This window comes from Pristiophorus japonicus, chromosome 3 (genome assembly GCF_044704955.1).
Source record: "Pristiophorus japonicus isolate sPriJap1 chromosome 3, sPriJap1.hap1, whole genome shotgun sequence".
In the NCBI taxonomy this organism is placed as follows: domain Eukaryota; kingdom Metazoa; phylum Chordata; class Chondrichthyes; family Pristiophoridae; genus Pristiophorus; species Pristiophorus japonicus.
Genome location: NC_091979.1, coordinates 143,604,218 through 143,628,390, shown reverse-complemented (window position 1 = coordinate 143,628,390; position 24,173 = coordinate 143,604,218). Strand labels below are relative to the sequence as shown.

Genomic DNA, 24,173 nt, shown 5'->3' with positions numbered 1-24,173 from the left:
ACAGTAGCTGTGATCTTAAAGATGCGTGGACAGTGATGATGCTCACTGATTCGTTGGCTTACTCACTGCTTTTCCTGGTGAAAACGTGTCTCTTCTGGTTCCGGTTTCTTCTCTGTCCCAGATAAAATGCTTGGTCCTTGCAGAGGTGAAGCAAGCGAGAGCAAAAACGAGGGAGGGAGAGAGAGAGAGAGAGAGAGAGAGAGAGAGAGAGAGAGAGAAAGAGAGAGAGAGAGAGAGAGAAAGAGAGAGAGAGAGAGAGAGAGAGAGGGCCACACGGCCACCTTTAATATCCAAAGTCTGTTTGCTTCTTCCGACCAAATAAAGTTTTTCCTTGTTTCGAAGATGCTGTGTGAGTGGCCCATCATCTCAGAACTTTGTAAATGTGTATTTCAGTGATGGTCAGTGATGGGATTTCGTTTCCAACCAGTCTGGGCTTAATGGCTTTCTTTTGTTCTGGTTTTCCGCCTCTCAGGATTATCTCATCCAGGTAATGGCTCTCTGATGAGTTCACATTGCTTAACAATGGACCTTCCATCTTTGCCCATTACCAGTGATGAGTTGCCTTCTCCTGGCTATTGTAACTTGTTCCAAACCATCCCCACCCATCAGATGTGGATTTTTCGTGTACAACAAGGAAAAATACCTGGGCCCCTCCCACAACAGGGCTGCCAGCTCTTTTCTGCAGTGAGAAATATTAAAACACAATGTCCAGATATCTAACAATCGTTGGGGGGCCGATGCTTACAGTCGGCACGGTCCCAGCCTGCAAGACCATCAGCAGGCCGGGGCCATTAGAGGGAGCAACATGTGGCGGCCTGGCCCGGAATAAGCTTGCTGAATCACTGACAAAAATCTTGTCCAATTTAATACTGGTTGTAATATAACACACATCAAAATAAAAATCTTGAATAGAAATTGGTTACAATTAGTCTAATTTTCAAATTTATCATCAAGTGTGCAACTAAATGGAAGACCTTCACAATCAGATGCAGATAAGGATTTTTTTTCCCACTTTGATACAACCAGATATATTCTTGGACCACGGTCATGTAATTCACCCTGATAATATTTGATGGAAAACTGTTCATAAATTACTGTTTTCTACTTATTGCTGGAATACAGAGTTCAGGATACACCACAATTTTCAACTAATATTTTTGGACATAATAAATTTGAAAAACAATTGTAATTAATAAAATAGAAAGACATTAATAAGCTTGCATTTACACTTAATTCAGAACTGTTCATAAATACATTATGTTTAAAAAATATATTACGAGCAAGAGAATTACTAAAGAAAAAGTAATGCCTATTAGAGAGCATAAAGGTAATCTGTGTGTGGAGGCAGAAGACGTGGGTATGTTTCTTAATGAATACTTTGCGTTTGTTTTCACAAAAGAGGGGGACGATGCAGACATTGCTATTAGGGAAGAGGAGTGTGAAATATTAGATGAAATAAACAGTGAGAGGGGAAGTATTAAGGGGTTTAGCAGCTTTAAAAGTGGATAAATCCCCAGGCCTGGATGAAATGTATCCCAGGCTATTAAGAGAAGCAAAAGAGGAAGTAGCAGAGGCTCGGACCATCATTTTCCAATTCTCTCTAGCTACAAGTGTGGTGCCGGAGGACTGCAAATGTGGTATCTTTGTTTAAAAAGGGAGAAAGGGATAGACGGAGTAATTACAGGCCAGTCAGCCTAATCTCGGTGGTAGGAAAATTATTGGAAAAGATTCTGAGGGACAGGATAAATCTACATTTAGAAAGATACAGATTAATCAAGGAAAGTCAGCATGGATGTGTTAAGGGAAGGCAGTGTCTGACTAACTTGATTGAATTTTTTAAGGAGGCAACAAAGATGGTCGATGAGGGTAGTGCATTTGATGTAGTGTATATGAATTTTAGCAAGGCCTTTGATAAGGTCCCACATGGCAGACTAGTCACGAAAGTAAAAGCTCATGGGATCCAAAGTGGCAAGTTGGATCCAAAATTGGCTGAGAGGCAGGAAGCAAAGGGTAATGGTTGATGGTTGATGGGTGCTTTAGTAACTGGAAGGCGGTTTCCAGTGGGGTCCCGCAGGGCTCAGTACTAGGTCCCTTGCTTTTTGTGGTATATATCAATGATTTAGATTTGAATGTAGGGGGTATGTTTAAGAAGTTTGCAGATGATACAAAAATTGACCATGTGGTTGATGAAGAATAATAAAACTGTAGACTGCAGGAAGATATCAATGAATTGGTCAGGTGGGCAGAACAGTGGCAAATGGAATTCAATCCAGAGAAGTTTCAGGTAATGCATTTGGGGAGGGATAACAAAGCAAGGGAATACACATTTAAGAGTAGGACACTGAGAAGTGTAAAGGAACAAAGGGATCTTGAAGTTCATGTCCACAGATCCCTGAAGGTAGCAGGCCAAGTAATAAGGCAGTTAAGGCAGCATATGGAATACTTGCCTTTATTAGCCAAAGCATAGAAAAGGCAAGAGCAAGGAGGTTCTGCTTGAACTGTATAAAACACTAGTTAGGCCACAGCTAGAGTACTGCGTGCAGTTCTGGTCACCACATTACAGGAAAGATGTGACTGCAGTGAAGAGGGTACAGAGGAGATTTACGAGGATGTTGCCTGGTCTGGAGAATTTTAGCCATGAGGAAGGATTGGATAAGCTGGGTTTGTTTTCTTTGAAACAGAGGAGGCTGAGGGGAAACCGAATTGAGGTGTATAAAATTATGAGGGGCCTAGATAGAGTGGATAGGACAGACCTATTTCCCTTAGCAGAGGGGTCAACAACCAGGGGGGATAGATTTAAAGTAATTGGTCGAAGGTTTAGAAGGGATTTGAGAGGAAATTTCTTCACCCAGAGGGGATCTGGAACTCACTGCCCGAAAGGGTGGTAAAGGCAGAAACCCTCATTTAAGTAGTACTTAAACCACATTTAAGTAGTACTTGGATGTACACTTGGAAGTGCCGCAACCTACAGGGCTATGGTCCAAGAGCTGGAAAGTGGGATTAGGCTGGATAGCTCTTCGTTGACCAGCGCGGACATGATGGGCCAAAATGGCCTCCTTCCGTGCTGTAAATTTCTATGATTCTATGTTCACTGATTTCCTCCATTTACATGTACTGTTGGTTCAACAAAATATTTAAGTGTGAAGCACCTCAATATGGTTTGCTCATATGAGGAACTGAGTAACAATATCATTGCAACCTCAAATTATAAAATAACAAATTTTCTGGCTCAACATTGGAGCCTGTTTTTTCCTCAAAAAAAGCTGTTTTCATGTACTATTCCTACATTAAACAATGATCCTGAAGGGTAATACAGTGCATTCCATGTAACAATTTTACAGGTTGGACTATCCAGTCTTGTGTGTTCCCAATCTCAAATCGCATTGGTGTTGGGAGGCACCAGGCAAAGGCCTGGCATTTCGCCACATGGGATGGGGCATTCCCACCTTATCATCATTGCATGCCTCTTTACAGTCAGCTAAGAGCTATACTGGCAGTAATCACAGAATCATAGAATGATATAGCACGGAAGTAGGCCATTTGGCCCATCATGTCTGTGCCGGCTCTTTGATAGAGCTGTCCAACTAGTCCCATGGCCCTGCAAATTTTCCCCCTTCAAGTAATTAACCAATTGCCTTTCAAAACTTACTACTGAATCTGCTTCCACCACCCTTTCAGGCAGTGCATTCCAGATCACAGCAACTTGCTGTGTAAAAAAAAAATGTTTCCTTTGCCAATTACCTTAAATCTGTGTCCTCTGGTTACTGACCCTAATGCCACTGGAAACATTTCTCCTTATTTATTCTATCCAAACCCTTCATGATTTTAAACACCTCTGAACCTACTCTGTTCTTAGGAGGAGAACAACCCCAGTTTCTCTAGTCTTTCATCCCTGGTACATTCTCCTAAATCCCTCTGCACCCTCAGTTCATGGATTCTCAGATTCCCGAGATGAAGGGGTTGTCATATGAAGAAAGGTTGAGCAGGTTGGGCCTATACTCATTGGAGTTTAATGAGGGGTGATCTTACTGAAACATATAAGATTCTGAGGGGGCTTGACAGGGTAGATGCAGAGAGGATGTTTCCCCTCGTGGGGTAATCTAGAACTAGGGGGCATAGTTTCAGAACAAGGAGCTGCCTATTTAAAACTGAAATGAGGAGGAATTTTTTCTCAGGAGGGTCATGAATCTTTGGAATTCTCTACCCCACAGAACTGTGGAGGCTGGGCCATTGAATACACTTGGGTGGAGATAGACAAATTTTTGAACGATAAAGGGAGTCAAGGGTTATGGGGAGTGGGTGGGGAAGTGGAGTTGATGCCAAGATCAGATCAGCCACGATCTTATTGAATGACAGAGCAGGCTTGAGGGGCCAAATGGCCTACTCCTACTTCTTATGTTCTTTCTACGGACGTTACATCTTTCCTGAAGTATGGTGAAAAAAATTGGACACAATACTCCAGCTGAGGCCGAACCAGTGTTTTATAAAGGTTTAGCATACCTTCCTTGCTATTCTACTCTATGCCTCGATTATAAAGCCAATAATCCCATATGCCTTTTTAATAGCTTTCTCAGCTTGTCCTGTCACCTTCAAAACATTTATGTATGTACACCCCCAGGTCTTCTTGTTCCTGCACCCCCTTTAAGATTGTACCAATTAGTTTATATTGCTTTTCCTCATTCTTCCTACCAAATTGAATCACTTCATATTTCTCTGCATTAAATTACATCTGCCATGTGTCTGCCCATTTCATTAGTGTATCTATGTCCTAGGCATGACCCTAGGATGCAGGTCATCAAGTCCAGGGGACTTGTCTACCTTTAGTCCCATTAGTTTGCCTAATACTTTAACTCTAGTGATAGTGATTGTTTTAAGTCCTCTCACCCATAGCTCCTTGATCATCAATTATTAAGATTTTTTTTGTCCTCTACTGTGAAGACCGATACAATATATTTGTTCGAAGTCTCTGCCATTTCCCTGTTTCCCCATTATTAATTCGCCAGTCTCATCCTCTAAGGGACCAACATTTACTTTAGCTACTCACTTCCTTTTTATATACCTGTAGAAGCTCTTACTGTCTGTTTTTATATTTCTTGCTAGTTTACGCACATATGTTATCTTCTCTGTCTTTATCTTTTTTTTAAAAAGTCGTCCTTTGCTAGTTTCTAAACATTTCACAATCCTCTGGCCTCCCACTGTCCTTCGCAACATTGTATGCCTTTGTTTTCAATATGATACCATCCTTTACTTCCTTAGTTAGCCACGGATGGGTCATCCTTCTCAGCATTTTTTTTTCCTCACTGGAATATATCTTTGCTGAGAGTTAGGAAATAGCTCCTTAAATGTTTGCCACTGCTTTTCTACAGTCTTACCCTTTAATCTATTTTTCCAGTCCACTTTAACCAACTCTGCCTTCATACCTTTGTAATTAGCTTTAGTTAAGTTCAGGACACTAGTTTGAGACCTCGCTTTCTCACCCTCAAACTGAATTTGAAATTCTACTATGCTATGATCACACTTCCCAAGAAGATCCTTCATTATAAGATTAATTAATCCAAACGCATTACACATTACCAGATCTAAAAGGGTCTGCTCCCTGGTTGGTTCCACAATGTATTGGTGAGGCCACGTCTGGAATACTGCGTGCAGTTTTGGTTTCCATATTTACAAAAGGATATACTTGCTTTGGAGGCAGTTCAGAAAAGGTTCACTAGGTTGATTCTGGAGATGAGGGGGTTGATTTGTGAGGAAAGGTTGAGTAGTTTGGGCCTCTTCTCATTGGAATTCAAAATGTGAGGTTATCCACTTTGGCAGAAAAAATAGAAAAGCAAATTATAATTTAAGTGGAGAAAAATTGCAAAGTACTGCAGTAGAGAGGGACCTGGGGGTCCTTGTGCATGAAACACAAAAAATTAATATGCAAGTAATCAAAAAGTCAAATGGAATGTTGGCCTTTGCAAAGGGGATAGAGTATAAAAGCAGAGAAGTCCTGCTACAACTGTACAGGGTATTGGTAAGGCCACACCTGGAGTACGGCATATAATTTTGTTTTCCCTATTTAAGGAAAGATATACTTACATTGGAGGCTGTTCACTAGGTTGATTCCGGAGATGAGGGGGTTGACTTATGAAGAAAGGTTGATTAGGTTGGGCCTATACACATTGGAGTTCAGAAGAATGAGAGGTGATCTTATCGAAACGTACAAGATTATGAGTGGGCTTGACAAGGTGGATGCAGAGAGGATGTTTCCATTGATGGGGGAGACTAGAACTAGAGGGCATAATCTTAGAATAAGGGGCCACCCATTTAAAATTGAGATGAGGAGAAATTTCTTCTGAGGACTGTAAATCTGTGGAATTCATTGCCTCAGAGCTGTGGAAGCTGGGACATTGAATAAATTTAAGACAGAAATAGACAGTTTCTTAAACGATAAGGGGATAAGGAGTTATGGGGAGCAGGCAGGGAAGTGGACCCGAGTCCATGATCGGATCAGCCATGATCGTATTAAATGGCGGAGCAGGCTCAAGGGGCCGTATTTCTTATGTTCTTATGTATTGTTCCAAGAAACCATCCCGCATACACTCTATGAACTCTTCCTTAAGGCTACCTTTGCTAATTTGATTTGTCCAATCAATATGAAGATTAAAATCGCCCATGATTATTGCCGTACCTTTCTTACAAGCTTCCATTATTTCTTGATTTATACTCTGTGCTACAGAGTGGCTACTGTTTGGGGGCCAGTAGACCACTCCCACCAGTGACTTTTTTCCCGATTATTTCTTGTCTCCATCCAAACTTATTCTACATCTTGATCTTGAGCCAATATCATTTCTTACTACTGCACTGATCTCATCCTGTATTAACAGAGCTACCTCACCTCCTTTTCATTTCTGCCCATCCTTATGAAATGGCAAATACCCCTGAATATTTGGTTCCCAGCATGGATTTAAAAAGGGAAAGTCTTGCTTGACCAATCTCATTGAATTCTTTGAAAAACTAACAGAGAACAGACAAGGTAATGCAGTAGATGTAATTTATCTAGATTTTCAAAAGGCCTTCGATAAGGTCCCACATAATAGACTGATGAATAAGGTCAGGGGACAAGTAGCAGAATGAATAGTGAGCTGGCTTCAAGATGGAAAGCAGAGTAGGGGTAAAGGGTAGCTGTTCACAGTGGGAGAAGGTAGGTAGTGGATTTCGACAAGGAACAGTGCTGGGGCCACTGTTGTTCACAATTTAGACTTTGGAATTAGAAACGCAACTTCTAAATTTGCGAATGACAGCAAATTTGGGGTGGGGTGGAGTTAGTTAATACTGAGGAGGACTGCAACAAATAAACTTGCAGAATGGGCGTACAATTAGCAAATGAAATTCAATACAGATAAATGTGAAGTATTACATTTTAGTAAAAAGAATAGAGAGAGGTCACGAGTCTGGGTGGGGTAGAGGAACAAAGGGATCTCGGCGTACAAATACACAAATCACTAAAAGTAGCGACATAGGTTAGCAATGCCATAAAAAAGAAAACCCAGCACTCGGATTTATATCTAGGAGATAGAATTGAAAAGTAGTGAGGTTATGCTAAACTCGTATCGAACCTTGGTTAGATCACACTTGGAGTACTGCATAAAGTTCTAGTCATCATATTATAAAAAGGGATATAGAAGCACAGTAGAGGGTGCAGAGAAGATTTACAAGGATGATACCAGAAATGCGAGGATATACCGATCAGGAAAGGATGTGCAGTCTGGATCTCTCTTCTCTTGGAAAGAGAAGGCTGAGGGGTGATCCAATTGAGGTCTTCAAAAATTAAGAGTAGATACAGAAAGTATTTCCACTTATTGGGAAGTGTATAAATAAAGGCCATCAAAATAAGACAGTCACCAATAAATCAAATAGGGAATTCAAAAGGAACTTCTTTACCCAGAGTGGTGAGAATGTTGAACTTGCTACCACAGGGAATGGTTGAAGCGAAAAATATAGATGCATTTAAGGGGAAGCTAGACAATATGAAGTGTTGTGTATGTATAATACAAGTATATACCTTGTACACTCAATGTACAGTTACATAAGAGCACTGAATGTATCTTACACTATGCCTGTACCACCAGAGGGTGGAACTGGTGGAGACCTAGGAGTCACCTGTACACTGCAGATAATCAAGTATAAAAGGGAGCTCACCTTACTGTAACCTCATTCAGGAGCTGCAATAAATGGACTATGATCACAACAGTTCACCTTACCTCGTGGAGTCATTACTAAAGTGCTTACAGACATAATAACTGGCGACGAGATTCCGAATTTCCAGGTGAGAAATGGCTAACCTTCGCTGATGGGAAAGATTGGGATGCCTTTGTGGAAAGGCTCAAACACTTTTTCATCATGAACAACCTGACTGGACACACACCGACCTCGCTGGCTGATAAACGCAGAGCTATCCTGCTCAGCAGTTGTGGACCCACTGTTCATGGCTTTATCAGGGACTTGCTAGCCCCAGAGAAGACGACAACCAAAATGTAGGCGGAGCTCGTAACGATGATACAGGAACAGCTCAAACCTAAAGAGAGCATCCTCACAGCCAGACACTGGTTCTACACACACCGGCGGCCCGAAGGCCAAGAAATCGCAAAATATGCTGCGGACCTGAGACGATTGGCTGCACCATGTGATTTTCGTGACCACCTCACCGAAGCACTGAGGGATATCTTTGTTATTGGAATCGGCCACAAGGGCCTCCTCCACAGGCTGCTCTCTGCGGACACCTTGGTCACCCTGCAGAAGGCAATTAACGTCAGCCAGGCATTCATGGCCTTGGCCTGCGATTCCAAGAGGAGGACGACTCACCCCCAGGACTCTAACCCGGCAAGTACAGTGAACCGACTGGCACCCTTTAGAAGCAAGACTGCTACCCTGAGTCCGCCACATGGGGCCAACCGGCCAGCCCCATGCTGGCAGTGTGGAGGAAATCACAGGGCCCACCAGTGCCACAGCAAAGACTAAACTTCCAAAGGCTGCAAAAGGCCATCTCCAGCGAATGTGTAAGAGAAATTTTACTCACCGAGTCGCTGAAGAGTTGGCCGATCACCCGGGCTCGAGCGCTGATGAAGAGGAAGAGAGGGGCCAGGAGGCAGCTCAGCCCCAGGAAGAGGTGCATGGAGTGATTACCTGCTCCACCGAGAGTTCTCGGTTGAAAATGGAAATCAACGGCGTCCCAGTCTTGATGGAGGTTAACAGTGGTGAGCCAATCGCTGATGAATCAGGCGGCCTTCGAGAAACTCTGGGACAATCGAATTGAATGACCCAAAATGATCCCGATCCAGGTGAAGCTGCTCACCTACACAAGCGACACCATTCCAATCGTTGGCAGCGTGGATGTCCAGGTGTCCTACGGCGGCGCGATGCACAAGCTACTGTTGTGTATCGTTGCTGGTGATGGTCCAACACTGCTAGGAAGAAGATGGATGAAACAAATCCAAATCTGTTGGAGCTGGGAAAGCCTCCAGGCTCCGGCAATCGACGTCCTATGCAGCCCCAAATTTGGATCCATCACAGCACCTGAAAATCCAACCGTCTAACTCGACTGCGCAGCGACGACACAGACCGCACAACCCAACGGTGAGATGATCCAACCCAAACGATCAGACCTCACCTTCCAGGCTCCAACGACAGGACTCCGGAGGAAGATGATCAGCGCAGAAGGTAACTTCCCTGTTTCCGTGGCAGAACCTGGGGAGAAAAGGATCACCGCAGCCTACCTCGTGGAGAGAAAGAAGATGGCGCCCACACCACGAGGTGAAGCGCCTGAAGTCAAGATGGCCGCGACCAGACCACGAGGGGCCATGTTGAGGGATCAACATGATGCTGAGCAGCGAACTGGATTGGGGTAAAGATTGCAAGGCCCTCTTAAAGGAGGCCAGCAACCCAGGACAAGTAAAGGGACAGTTCCAATCTTTGTACAGCAATGGCAGTGATACACATGTAAAAGATGTAATTAACAAATGCAAGTATCTAAATGTAACATTGTACAGCGATGTCGGTAGTACACAGGGAAAAGATGTAATTGACAAATGCGAATATGTAAAGACAACTAACAATGTCGAATCGGGTGATTGCGGTCGGAACCAATGTATCAGGACTGTAAATGAAGAAATGATGTGCGATGCCGGGTTCGACATGTATGCCGACAAAACCAAGGGCAACCTCACATCGGAAGCACCCAGGTCCAGCGGACTACCCAATCATGTAGCCTGTGCCTCTGGGACCAATGTGATGCCCCAGGGAGCATGGCCACACAGAGGGAACATACCCACTGCAGGGCCAGCGATCAGCGGACGTCAAAGGCACCACTACTGGCACCGTGCTCCAGATCGGCCCTTCTTCTCTGGCCACCAGGGCCAGTACCAGGAGCAAGAGACTAGCACCCTCTAGCCCTCCCAACAGGACCTGGGATGATCAGGCTCCCACTACCGCTGAAGGGCAGCAGGGAGACACTGCAGCCCTCAAAAGGAGGACAGGAAGGCCACACATTCCTGTGGCTCTGCCCACCACTAGGCAACGGCAAAAGCCCTCGAGACTCAGCCAGGTGAGCGATCAGAGCCCACCCAGCTGGCAGGGGACATAGAGCCGCCATCAGACAACCTGGACACAGTCCGGTTACTCTTGAACTAGCGTCCTCACCCACCTGCACCTACACCCCAGGAGCAAGGCTAACACCACGTATGTACCTTACCTGTAAAATGTACTTGTTCCACTACTGCTAAACCCAAACAGTGATGTAACTAATCCGATTTCCTTTTCTCTGTACATATATGCAAATACAGGCGTTGAGCCACACACATGGTCTATGTTTTTTGGGGGGGGCAGGGGAATGGATGTATGTAGCCATGGATACACATGGATCACACTCAGAACCCACTGCAACCTCCAACCGTCCACTGCTGACCATTTCCCAATGTTCTGGCAATAAGGACTTGGGGGTCTACAGGGAGAGCGCCATTCACAAGCACAGACAAGGTGCAAGGGCTTTGGGCTCTCAAGTCGAGGGGCAGAGCAAAGGTCAGTGGCACAAGACTTAGGGGGGAGCGATGTTGTGTATGTACAATACAAGTATGTACCCTTCACACTCAATGTACAGTTACATAAGACCACTGAATGTATCTTCACACTGTATACACTACCTGTACCACCAGAGGGGCAACTGGAGACGACCTAGGAGTCATCTGCACACTGCAGGTAACCAAGTATAAAAGGGAGCTCAGAACCAGGGGTCACAGTCTAAGAATAAGGGGTAAGCCATTTAGGACCGAGATGAGGAGAAACATCTTCACTCAGTGGTTAACCTATGGAATTCTCTACTGCAGAAAGTTGTTGAGGTCAGTTCATTAGATATATTCAAAAGGGAGTTAGGTATGGCCCTTATGGCCAAGGGGTATGGAGAGAAAGCAGGAAAGAGGTACGGAGATTGAATGATCAGCCATGATCTTAGTGAATGGTCTGCTCCTGCACCTAATGTCTATGTTTCTACCTTACTGTACCCTCATTCAGGAGCTGCCATAAATGGACTAAGGTCACAACAGTTCAAGTGCAATACCTTACCTCGTGGAGTCATTACGAGAGTGCTTACAGACAATACTTGAAGGAGAAGAGAATAGAGGGTTATGCTGACAGAATTAGGTGAGGAAAGATGGGAGAAGGCTCGAGTGGAGCATAAACGCTGGCATGGACTTGTTGGGCCAAATGGCCTCTTTCTGTGCTGTATATCCTATGTAAAAATTGAAGGGCCAGTTGTTGCTTGGCTGCTCTTGTACATCTCTTAGCAACTGGTTCAGAATGGCATTGTGAAAGCCTAGGAGTAGGTCCCTGAAGTTTGCACATGGTCCTAGGAAACCTCAATTTGGGAAGAGGGTAGGGTGTTGACAGAGAAGGATATTGATAAGAGCGAATTGGGAGAGGGAAAAAAGGGGCACAAATCTTCAGAAAAACCTTTTCTATCTTTTATCTCTTCCTTACTTCCCTGTCCATCACATTCAGTTGTCTTGAATGTTACTAAGGTTTGTGTGATCCCAGTATACCTGCTTTGGGAAACTGCTGAGAGGACATTAAAATTTCACAAAACATGGGATAGGCCAACCTCGAGATGCACTGAGAGTTAGTTGCATTGCAAAAGGAAGAGCATGGATGCCAAGATCTTCTCCTAGGTAGCAAATTGCAATAAACAGAGGTGTAAAATATGCTTAGGGACTAAGCAGTAAGTTGATGATAATCAGAGGCATTTTAAAATGCATCAAGGTTAAAACAGTTCTGTAATTAAATGCAACTTTGTTTTTTTTTGTTGCAGCATATTTGTATTATAATGGAATCAGCAGTTTGCAATACGTCACATATTAGACATGTCATCGTGCCATCAGCAGTCTAAAGACATGACTCATGTGAATCTATGTGACATTTTAAATATCAGCCCAGCAGATTTTCATGCTTTTCCTATTAAATACAGCTTGAACCGGTTACATAGAAACATAGAAAATAGGTGCAGGAGTAGGCCATTCAGCCCTTCGAGCCTGCACCGCCATTCAATAAGATAATGGCTGATCATTCACCTCAGTACCCCTTTCCTGCTTTCTCTCCATACCCCTTTATCCCCTTAACCGTAAGGGCCATATCGAACTCCCTCTTGAATATATCCAATGAACTGGCAGCAACAACTCTCTGCGGCAGGGAATTCGACAGGTTAACAACTCTGAGTGAAGAAGTTTCTCCTCATCTCAGTCCTAAATGGCCGACCCATTATCCAAAGACTATGTCCCCCGGTTCTGGACTTCCCCAACATCAGGAACATTCTAAGCGCATCTATCCTGTCCAGTCCCGTCAGAATCTTACATGTTTCTATGAGATCCCCTCTCATCCTTCTAAACTCCAGTGAATAAAGGCCCAGTTGATCCAGTCTCTCCTCATAAGACAGCCCAGCCATCCCTGGAATCAGTCTGGTGAATCTTCGCTGCACTCCCTCAATAGCAAGAACGTCCTTCCTCAGACTAGGAGGCCAAAACTGAACACAATATTCCAGGTGAGACCTCACCAAGGCCCTGTACAGCTGCATTAAGACCTCCCTGCTTCTATATTCAAATCCCCTAGCTATGAAGGTCAACAATTCATTTGCCTTCTTTACCATCTGCTGCACCTGCGTGCCCACTTTCAGTGCCTGATGAACCAAGACACCTAGGTCTCGTTCCACCTCCCCTTTTCCTAGTCTGCCGCCATTCAGATAATATTCTGCCTTCGTGTTTTTGCCCCCAAAATGGCTAACCTCACATTTATCCACATTATACTGCATCTGCCATGTATTTGCCCACTCACCTAACCTGTCCAAGTCACCCTGCAGCCTCTTAGCATCATCCAAACAGCTCACACCGCCACCCAGTTTAGTGTCATCCGCAAACTTGGAGATATTACACTCGATTCCTTCATCTAAATTATTAATGTACATTGTAAAGAGCTGGCGTCCCAGCACTGAGCCCTGTGGCACTCCACTAGTCACTGCCTGCCATTCTGAAAAGGACCCGTTTATCCTGACTCTCTGCTTCCTGTCTGCCAACCAGTTCCCTATCCACGTCAGTACATTATCCCCAATACCAGATGCTTTGATTTCGCACACCAATCTCTTGTGCGAGACCTTGTCAAAAGCCTTTTGAAAGTCCAAATACACCACATCCACTGGTTCTCCCTTGTCCACTCTGCTAGTTACATCCTTAAAAAATTCCAGAAGATTCGTCAAGCATGATTTCCCTTTCATAAATCCATGCTGACTTGGTCCGATCCTGTCACTGCTTTCCAAATGCGCTGCTATTTCATCCTTAATGATTGATTCCAACATTTTCCCCACTACTGATGTCAGGCTAACCGGTCTATAATTACCCGCTTTCTCGCTCTCTCCTTTTTTAAAAAGTGGTGTTACATTAGCTACCCTCCTCTGATGGGGCCCAAATTTCTCAAGCCGCCTAGAGCGGCGCAATTAGGGGTGGCACGCCAACTTTCTGAGCCAAGAAAAGCACCAAAAATGTACCTTCCACTTTGGCCGCTCCCTCATCGTCCAGATCCATCGACACGGCGCTGCAGAGCCTGCGGAGGGGCGGAGCTTCAGCCGCGCTGAGGTAAGGGGGCAGGGCTTGGGCCCAGCGTCTTGGAGTGTCGGCAGGAGGACACATGTCCGTTTGAGCGTGCACGCATGCGCAATGGGCGTTTCAGCTGCGCAGTGCAGCAGGAAACTAGGCAATCGGCCAATTAAAAGAAGAGCGTCCTCCGTATCATTGGTAATGGACCATATATAAAGATAAGGTTTAAATATTGATTTTTGTGTGGCTGAGGGAGTGGAAAGGAGTTCTGGATAGGTGGAAGAAAGGTGAAGTGTGATTTTTGAACATTACTTGAGTGCGAGTCCAATACACGAATGTTCGTCTTGCACGCTCTTGCACCAAAGAATTTCCTCCATGAGGAAGTGGAGAAACTAGTGACTGTCATTGAGGAGAAATGGCTGGAACTGGATATCAGCAAGTCCGTCAAAAGTTTCACCCAAGGAAATGAGAAGAAGATGGAACCTAGTTGCAGCAGAATACGCCACAGGGGTCAACACCGAAAGATCTGGAAACCAGTGCAAGAAGAAATGGCAGGACGTTGGTTAAGTAGTGAGTGTAAGTAATGTCTTCATCTTTAAATTGAATTGCAATTGAAAACGTGACCATCTGTATGTGTCCCACCCATCAGAAGCACACCATGTGTGAAAATTAATATTTTCATCTTTGCAAAAGAAATTGGCCCACAAAAGGGAAAGACTTAGAACAGGAGGTGGTCTGCCAAATCTGCACCAACTGTCACCCCTGGAACGCGGCTGTCTTGCTGAGTCACACCGGCAGGAAAAGAATCAGCTCTGCACAAGCTGGACTCAAATGAGAGGGTGAGGGCGAGTCATTAAAATGCAGTGTCGCCCTTCAAATCAACTTGCTGACTGGCCTGCTATGCATCAGACTACTCATGCCACCCATCCTGTCCCCTCCTGTGCTGCTAAGCATTTGACTGTTCTGTTGTATTTTGCAGAAGACCACGACACTCCTCAGCATCCTGAAGATCCACCAGAAGATCCAGATGCATGCGCTCCAGACCAAGGCGAGTGGGGGGAGGAGGGGTCCATGGAAATGTGTTCACGGGAGAATGCTGACCGCGATATGGGTCAGTCCATAGTACAGGGCATCACACTGCCAGAAACCTCCTTGAGCTCCTCGGCGACATTCCAAGGGTTCTCACCTGCCGAGGTCGCAGGTCCCACTGGCGGCTGTGAAATGCATGTTGGAACACCCAGTGCCCCACCATCCCAGCCTGCGCCTCACACTGGAGGGGTGCCACTAGGCAGACCCACGGCGAGGGGAAGGAGAAGCCGACCAGTCTCGCCTGAGATGCAGCCCTCAGCAGAGGTTCATCAGGTTGTGTCATTGGGTGAGGAGACCAATGCCCTCACAAGATCACTCATGGCGGCCGTCAGTGGGGTGCGTGATGAGGTAGCTACACTGTTGGGTGAAATCTCAGCACTGAGATGGAAAGTGAGGGCGGACATTTCAGAGGGTGTGCAAACGATGGCAGATGCCATGAGGGAGCTAGCTTCTGCAATAAGGCCACAAAGGCCGGATACTCAAATGCCACTCCCACTTCAATCCACGCACCAGCCACCGGTCAGACCCAAGCTGGCCCCCCACCCCGCCCCCCCCCCCTCATCACCGACCCTATGAGGAAGTGCACTTTCCCCGAGATATGGGTGAGGGATGGGTGCAACCTTTCTTTGCTGCTGTTGAAGTGCACTGTAAAATATCCAAAAAAAGATATTTTGCATTAAAACTGAATCATATTCCTTTAGGACCACGCAACATTTAGGGACAACTGTACAAAGTAAAAATCCCTCACCCCTACAGTCATGCGTGCCTGCTGCCCCTAGCCCTGGCAGGAGGGTTAGCCGGTGCGTTCTGCAGTCGGCGAGGTAGGACTGCTCTATTTTTAAGTAGCTGATTTATCTTACATTTATTTTTGATGATGTTGTGCAGCTGTTGTGCTGAAGATCTTTAGTGCTTTAGAATCCTATAACTCATTTCTCTCCCTCCCACCCTCCACCCCTCCCGCTCTGGTTACCTGCACTCATTTCTTAAAGGTTTTTCTGTGCCTACAAAAGTGACCACTTACACTGGCCTAAGTTAGTTTTGAGTAACTTTCAGCTGGCCAAATTTGCTTCTACGGCCAGAAGAGGCATAAGTGGCTTGTCATGCCCTCTTTTGGAGAGAACAAACTAAACTAGAAAAAACCTAACTAACTGACTTACATTGGAGCAAGTTAAATGGGGAAATTTGCAATTTTTAAGTTACTCCAAAAAAAAAGAGGCAACTCCTGGGGAGATTGGAGCCCATAATAACTAATCAGGGTGGCTAGTGTCACAGAGTACCAGAGAAAACCTCAGATCTGCTTAGTACAGAAACATCTTCCACAATTACATTTAATTTGTCAAGGCAGCTAGATATGTGCCATACATAAAACAAGAAGTTTGAATTGGAGTGGAGAAAAGTTTGCATCTCTTGTCAGCCGAACATCAATACACCACAGAAAATCCACAGCCCAGATTTGTGTTGCCTGATTAGCCAGTGACAAACCTAAACAGCAAGGGGCAGACACGATGCATATTTTCACTGTAATTACATTTTTTGAAAATGTAATTACCAACTTCAGCCATGTTATTGTGGGAAATTATAGGCAGAAGCCAGGTCTTCCGCACAGGAAGTGTGGTGATAAAGTGGAGCAAGTGACCAACTACTTGTGCATCCCCTGTTGATGCAGCAAAAAAAGCCATTTCAGTCAGATATTGGGTTCCACAACATGGCCATGAAGAAATAAGTAATTGCCCGGATTTTCCGGGGCCGACGATTGCTTACACACACGTCTCAAGTGCGCCGCATCGGTAAAGTGATGTGTCAAGTTTCAGCTTGACAATCATACGAATCTACAGGAAATGGACATTCGCTGGCGCAGAGTTGGACTAATGCCCAATTACTGCCCAGCGAATGCTCACGAAACCCTTGCGTCTGATAAAAGCAGGCATGAGGTCTTTTTTTTAACCAGCATAAGGATTTAAATAAATATATATTTTAAATGAGTTAACCATACTCAATCCTTTAAAATTAGATTAAGATATTTTTGGCCGCTTGAAAAATGTTTACATTTATTTTTCAAAAAATAAAATGTGTGTTTTAAATGTTGAATTAAATTGTACTTGTATTTTCATTAATTTTGACCATGTGATTTATTTTTATTTCAGTGCTGTGATGGTGTTTTTTTTTAAAAATAGGAGATTCCTATTATTCTTATGGGAATTCTGTACGTAAACGGAATCCCCATAAGCATAATGGGAATCCCCCTTTGTGATGGGTTGGCCTGGTCCACGTAATCCAGGGACCCTTGTGAACCGCATGCGCCCTTGGGATACGTGGGTCTTTAGGCAGTCATATGCCTTCAGGCCCAGGAGCGCAGGAGTCTGAAGGCACCGGGTAGGTGTGTACTTTTCTTGCAATACGGAGGCATTCGCCCGCGGGAAGCCTCCGACCCCAATATTTATAAAATTGTGCATGTGTCTGTGGGTGGGGAGGGGTCAAAAATATATTGTGATACAACTATGAGGGATGAGAAATCTTTTCAGGATTAAATCAACAGGCAAGCTTTTTAAAAATCTTTTTACATTCTTTAACAGCAGCAACAAATTTTGGTTGAAATAGCTGGTGATATTGTAAGAAATAGAAATAACATGGAAACGTATCAATGTAACTGCATTTAGCAGAAACAATTTGTAGTTTTAATTTTCTTTTTTTTTAATATATAAAAAAAATGGACTTTTCCAAGTCTGAACAGCTCATCCTTCTAAAATTGTTTGGTTCAAACAAAATACATCCATAAAATACATGTGTGCAACTATCTAAAAACTACACGATGCAAAATGTGGAAACAGCTAAAGCTTCCCTGGAGGGCATGGCTTGCCAATCTCATCCACATTTGGAGGAGGAAACCATGGGCAGGGTTTTCTGTGATATTCATGCATGGGGTGATGTTCAAATTGATATAGCCAAGAAAGAGCAAAGTTTGTTCCTGGGAATGGTCACAAAAGGTCATCAGCAGGGCCATTGGTTTATGGTAACTGAAGGAAATCATTTTTTAAAGAAAAAAATTACATGGGATTCCAGAATTTTATTAGTATTCTGGGGATCATATTCCAGGATTCCATTTTTTTTTTTTTTTTAAATGTGGTTACGGAAACAAAATGCTTGAATGCATACACAGCGTACTCTGTTGGAAGGTGCTGTGAATCCAGTGTCTGCATATTTCAGATTTGTGTCAGTGTTTCACAAAACTAGTTTTGTTTGATGGCATTCTATAAATCACCAAACCTCTATGATTGGGCTTGGCTGCCTTTCAATAATATTGGTGGAGTAGCACTTTAACACTACCACTTATTCAGTCCAGATTGTGGGAGGGTGCATCAACTACCCACATTTACACTGCTGAGATAAGAGAGCTGGATTTAGCAAAGAATTGAAGCAGCTCTAGTATACCAGAATAAGAGCCAGTTTGAGCACTGTAAACACAAGGGGCCGATACACTAATCCAAACTAAACAAGCACCAGTATAAAGCGCAACAGCAGAAAGCAGTATCCTGGAATTGCAATGTTTACTGAAACCACCATATCATATCTACTTCTCAACAAATATGCAACCCATTGAATTAGTCCTGCTCTGACTTCTTCAGAAACTTAGCAGCTTCACTGCACGTGCCTGAATGAGATTTGCCCAGAAATTGTGGTCGGAGACTTCCCACAGTCGGATGCCTCCGACCTGAAAGATTTCTACGAATCTACCTGGTGGTCCGGGAGGTTTGGAGACTTCTGGTCCCGGGCCTCTACGCGAAGTCCTGTGTGGAGACCCACGTATTCCATGAACTTGGGTGCTTCGTAAGCGTCACTGGGATTACATGGGCCGGCCCAACCAATCCAAGTAGGGTATTCCCATTCATACTTATGGAATGGGAATATCCCAAAAAACACACAAACACTTCAAATTTATATATATATATATATATAAAAAAAAATATATAAATATAAAAAAAAAATAGCACATTTAAAATTAAATGGAATTTAATTATTTAAAAAATTGTAATTTTTCAAAAAATAAATTTACATATTTTAAAGGGTCTAAAAAATTAACTTACCTTATTTAATAGGATTTTAAATGTTTAAATTATTGAAAAAAAAATATTTTTCTGTCCTTTAAAAGTCTTACATCATCAGTCGTAAGAATTTCAAGGGCATTCGCTGGGCAGAAGTAGGGCAAAGAGCCCAACTCTTCGCCCACAGAGGCCCTTGAGGATTCTTGACAGATTGTAAGTTCTGGGCTTGACGCATGCGGTTGGTATGCCTAAACCCGGAACTTGCGGGGCCCCTACGCACTTGTCGGGGCTGCGAATTTACAGCCGTGGTGTTTTTGGATGCACCTCACTCTTGCGGCCAGCTAATTGCAATCACAACATATTGTGCATATAAAAGCTTGTCAAATTGAGTCCAGTGTAACAGCACCCCCATTCTGGATCCCCATCTTGCAGCTAGGCTTTATATTGGGCTACATTTGGAAGCAGTATCGCATGAACTGCCTTAGATTTATTGCCACATCAATCTCTCACTTTCTCAATGTAATGAACCCACTTGTGAGTGTGCAATCAGATCTAAACTTTTGTTCCTTTGTGCTGGATGGAAGAAAACAATTAAGTCGGATCAAGAATTGATATTGACCTCTGGGATATATTTACCCCATTTAGCAGAACTCTACATAATGCACAGTTAAAGGGCATACCCCCCTTACATTATAGAAATACTGGTGTGAAGCCACAGTTCATGTAAGCATGTGGACAGTGCAACTGGACAGCAACTAAAAATAATAAATAGACACCACCACTCAATCAGGCACCCAAGAACATAAACTGGGCCTGGATTAGGCATCAGATTTGGTATAAGCACATAAAAAAGACAGACTATATATTTATCTCAAGATTTAGTTAATTTGAAGTCAGTCAGAATTCAAATCTTTTTGAAAACGCATTTATTCCCCACAGAATCCATTTTCCTTTGGTATTTTATCAGTTCCACATGGGAAGGCATATCTGCAATTGATTAGCAAGGTTATCTGATGAACAGTATTCTTCACTTTTTCCATTTAAAATGTTCACAAAATAGAACATTTCTGGAAATCTTTAACATGGCAAGTGTGAATCATGGGGCAGTTAATATTTTTTTGTAAGTTTTTTTCCCCTCCCATTCAGGAGGCAGACTAAATTAACTCTCGACTTCACTGCTTAAATGCTACAACTGGCACCATCTGTGGAAATAAAACTCATATCCACAGGGAGACATTGAAAATTTGCTGTTACGTATATGTGGGTTTACTGCAGCTAGTCATTAACAGGTCTTGAGCACTACTGCTCAAATATTTCAGAGCATCAGTATATGTGTCCCAGTCACCACTCAGCTAGCGTCAGTGTAATGTCTGCAAGCTTGTAATGTTTGTAGCTCCACACTGTGGATGTGGATGTATTGTGTACTGCAAGTGCTGGGTTAATAATAAACAGAACTAGGCAGATTTCCGGAGACTTCCGAGAGAGCTGCCTGCCATGTTAGGAAGCTGTGTGTGCTGTGCTCTGTGAATATATCACATTCACTAACTAGTTCTCTGTCTGACTTCTCTTCCTCCATTTTTGCTCACACCCATTATTCTTACTCCATATCACGGTATCTCGGTTTTCCCTTTTTTCTGCAAAGCATCCTCAACATGGAGGAGAGCTCTGGCTGTAAACTAAAGCCTCAATATCACCACTGTTGAACAATGGTAATATTATACTGAACCATATAAGCTGGCTTTGCCTCAAAATGAAGTGTTTCTCTGAACCAACCAATATTCAATGTATTTTGAGAGAGTGAAAGATTTACTCTTGGCCAAAGTGTAGCTGGAGAGTGAACAAAGTAGGAATTTTTCCATCTCTGCCATATGATTCACTACTGGAGAAAAAAATATTTTTTGATTTATCTGTAGACAGCGCACTTGAAAGTGAACCAGGTTAGCCCTGTGGAATTATATCCTGTTCACACCATGCACAATATTGGAATTTCAAATTCTAAAGCGCCAAGGATCTGCTTAGGGAAGCTAACTTTTTGCCATGAACATGACATTGAAGTATTAGAAGAGAGCCCGATTTAGAATGCAGCCCATTGTTAAATGGTAACCGAGCCATTCTTTAAAAAAAATTAAACCTCATGCATTGTATATGTTCACATCTGAAACTAAGCAACATAATTGCCTGCACTACTCAGGTTATATGGCCCATGCTAGTTAATAGTTCATTCTTTGTAGATTCCCAACCGTTAGTCAGTGACTTTCAGCAGCAGCAAAAGTAAGATGCCCGGCACTGCAACTGCACCTCATACCATGGGAACAGTTCTACAGTACTTGCTTACTGCTCGCCCCTTGATGGGATGTACAGTGTTTGCAGAAAGATATGTCGTCATGATGAGGTAAACAAGTGGCGTAGAGTTTCAAATAAAAAGAACTGAAACCAAAAATTGTGGTTTATACCATTAAGGTCACCCTCACCCACTGCCCTGCAGAGGCAGTGCAAATGGTGTCAAACTATATCAGGGCTTAACAAGCAAATCAAACTAGAAGGCTTTGTAATCACTTTCATGCTCCAAATGACTGTTCATGACATTTAGGAATACAAAAGAAAGCTCTTAGCCACCAGTGTTTTATATGGAAGGCAGTCTAGAAACTTCAACATTAATCAATCTATCCACTCATTTTATTGTTTAAAAAGGTCCACAATGAATACAAGAATTTACCAAATATTTATAAAATAGTATGCCATTTTAAAACTTTCCAATTTTGTACCTGAATATTATGAACCATGGCATCATCACCTTTCATCTTGGCTAGAGCCATTTGCTCTTTTAACATCTCCTGTCTCTGTTGCAAAATCTGTAGCGATTCTTGAATATGAACCGAACCATCCTGCAAAAATGCAACACCAGTTAAACGCTATTATAAAAGGCTTTTCATATGAACAACTATAAAGGCAATGGCCTGCATTTTGCAAAAGGAATAATTGTGAGGCTCTCAGCACTCACGGTTATCATGGAATAAATAGGACAGCAACATCCAGTGTTCACACATTCTCAGTGAAACGTGGAAATCTGAAAGTTGCCATCCAATTTGCCCAGCTCCTCTACAAGCTTTGCTACACCAGTATCTCGCCGATAGATTCGGCATTAAAATACTGAAAGGGCGTGACGTTGCAGTACTTACCCACGAAACTGCCAGAAAAAAAATTAAGACTGATGCATTCAGATGCAAGTGAATTTTTAATGGTGTGATAATTAGTGCCAAACACCACTCTGGCCCGAAAAATATAATTTTGCAAATGTGGAGTCTCATTCCTTGAGAATTATTATTAGAGATTAAAGAAACCCAACTAAAATTGTGTTTTTACTTTTCCTTTCTGTCCCTTATCTCTCTCTCTTTATAATAGCTTCTGTACATGATTTTATATTGGCTTAATTATTCTAATTTATACTTTCTGCTTTAGATTCTGCTGTTTCAGGTGAGGATTCTTCAATCTGATTGGTTAAAGAGAAGGCATTCTGTTGCTTTTCCTGCTCTCTCACATGCCACATATCCTCTGTAGAGGATGCTGCGCTGAAAAAAATCACGAGTAACTAAGTTGCTGCTCAAAAGCCCACAAAATGTCTGTGGGCACCTCTAAACTAATGAACAGCAAGCGCCATTCCTTCCCTGCTGGCTGCAAAATCTGGGCCAATATGTTATTCTATTCTGTACCGCAACCGAAAATTGCATTAAATCTCTGCAGAGATCCTTTTCAGAATCAGTCCCACAAAGTACAGGAGAAAGTCCACATGGGATTTTACATGTGTTGAAGAGGCTCCATAAGATGCAGCTTGGCTATAAAGTTACACAAAGCTAGATATCATTCCTATGCACTGTAGAATGTCATATTCACAAGTCCTCTCCCTTAATGTAGTTCAATTCCTGCTATGACCATCTCAAATAGATGCCTGGAGTACTTCACGATCATCTCGGAGAATGTTTCTGGAGAGGACACAAAGCATTGGATACAATTTACTTTGCACTGAGCCAATTTTGTGGAAGGTTACTGTTATGTATTTAACCCTTTTAACCTGTATTACACTACCACCAGAGGGCCTACCTGTTGGAGTCCCAAGAGATCCCAGCATCCCATGGGAGCATGGTATATAAGCAGGCCACCCACGAGGTACCTGCACTCTGAAGCCTCATTAAAAAGGAGCCAAGGTCACACTTGCTCATTGTACACAGTAGTCAGTTTCATCCATTATTGTGAATGTATCGATTGGCGACGAGGTAATGAACAACCGCGCGAAAATGCAAAGAATAGTTGGTATCCTGGAGAAGTTCTCAGAAGGGGACGATTGGGAGGCTTTTGTGGAGAGACTCAACCAAAACTTTGTGGCCAATGAGCTGGAAGGGGACGAGAACGCTGCCAAAAGAAGGGCGATCCTCCCAACTGTCTGTGGGACAACACCCTATGGCCTCAAAGAATCTCCTAGCTCCAGCAAAACCAACAGCTAAATCCTATGAAGAATTGTGTACGCTGGTCCGGGAGCATCTTAATCCTAAGGAAAGCGTTTTGATGGTTCTACACGTACCAACTGTCGGAGGGCCAGGAAGTGGCGAGCTAGGTCTACGAATTAAGGCGCCACACAGGACATTGCAAATTTGAGGGATTCCTAAAACAAATGCTTAGACTTTTTTGTACTGGGCAGTGGCCATGAGACAATCCTTCGCAAACTGTTGACTGTTGAAACTCTGAATCTAAGTAAAGCCATAACGATAGCCCAGGCATTTATGTCCTCCAGCGACAACACCAAACAGATTTCGCAGAGTAAAGAAGTTTCGGCCAGTACTGTGCACAAAGTAACGTCGTTTTCGAGCAGGAATATACATGGCAGAGCGTACACACCGGCTGCTACTACTCGACCTCAGATGACCCAGAGTCCGCCATCAAT

General features: G+C 43.4%; 1 protein-coding gene across 3 annotated transcripts in view; it reads right to left on the bottom strand.

Moving 5' to 3' along the window:
- The window catches only part of LOC139259923 (NGFI-A-binding protein 1-like), a 133,649-nt gene that overhangs the window by 12,663 nt on the left and 96,813 nt on the right, over positions 1–24,173 (bottom strand). For all 3 annotated transcript variants that reach the window (XM_070875874.1, XM_070875875.1, XM_070875873.1), the window contains exon 5: positions 22,003–22,122. In XM_070875874.1, coding sequence (XP_070731975.1) covers positions 22,003–22,122 — 120 coding nt within the window. The remainder of the gene's footprint in view (positions 1–22,002; positions 22,123–24,173) is intronic.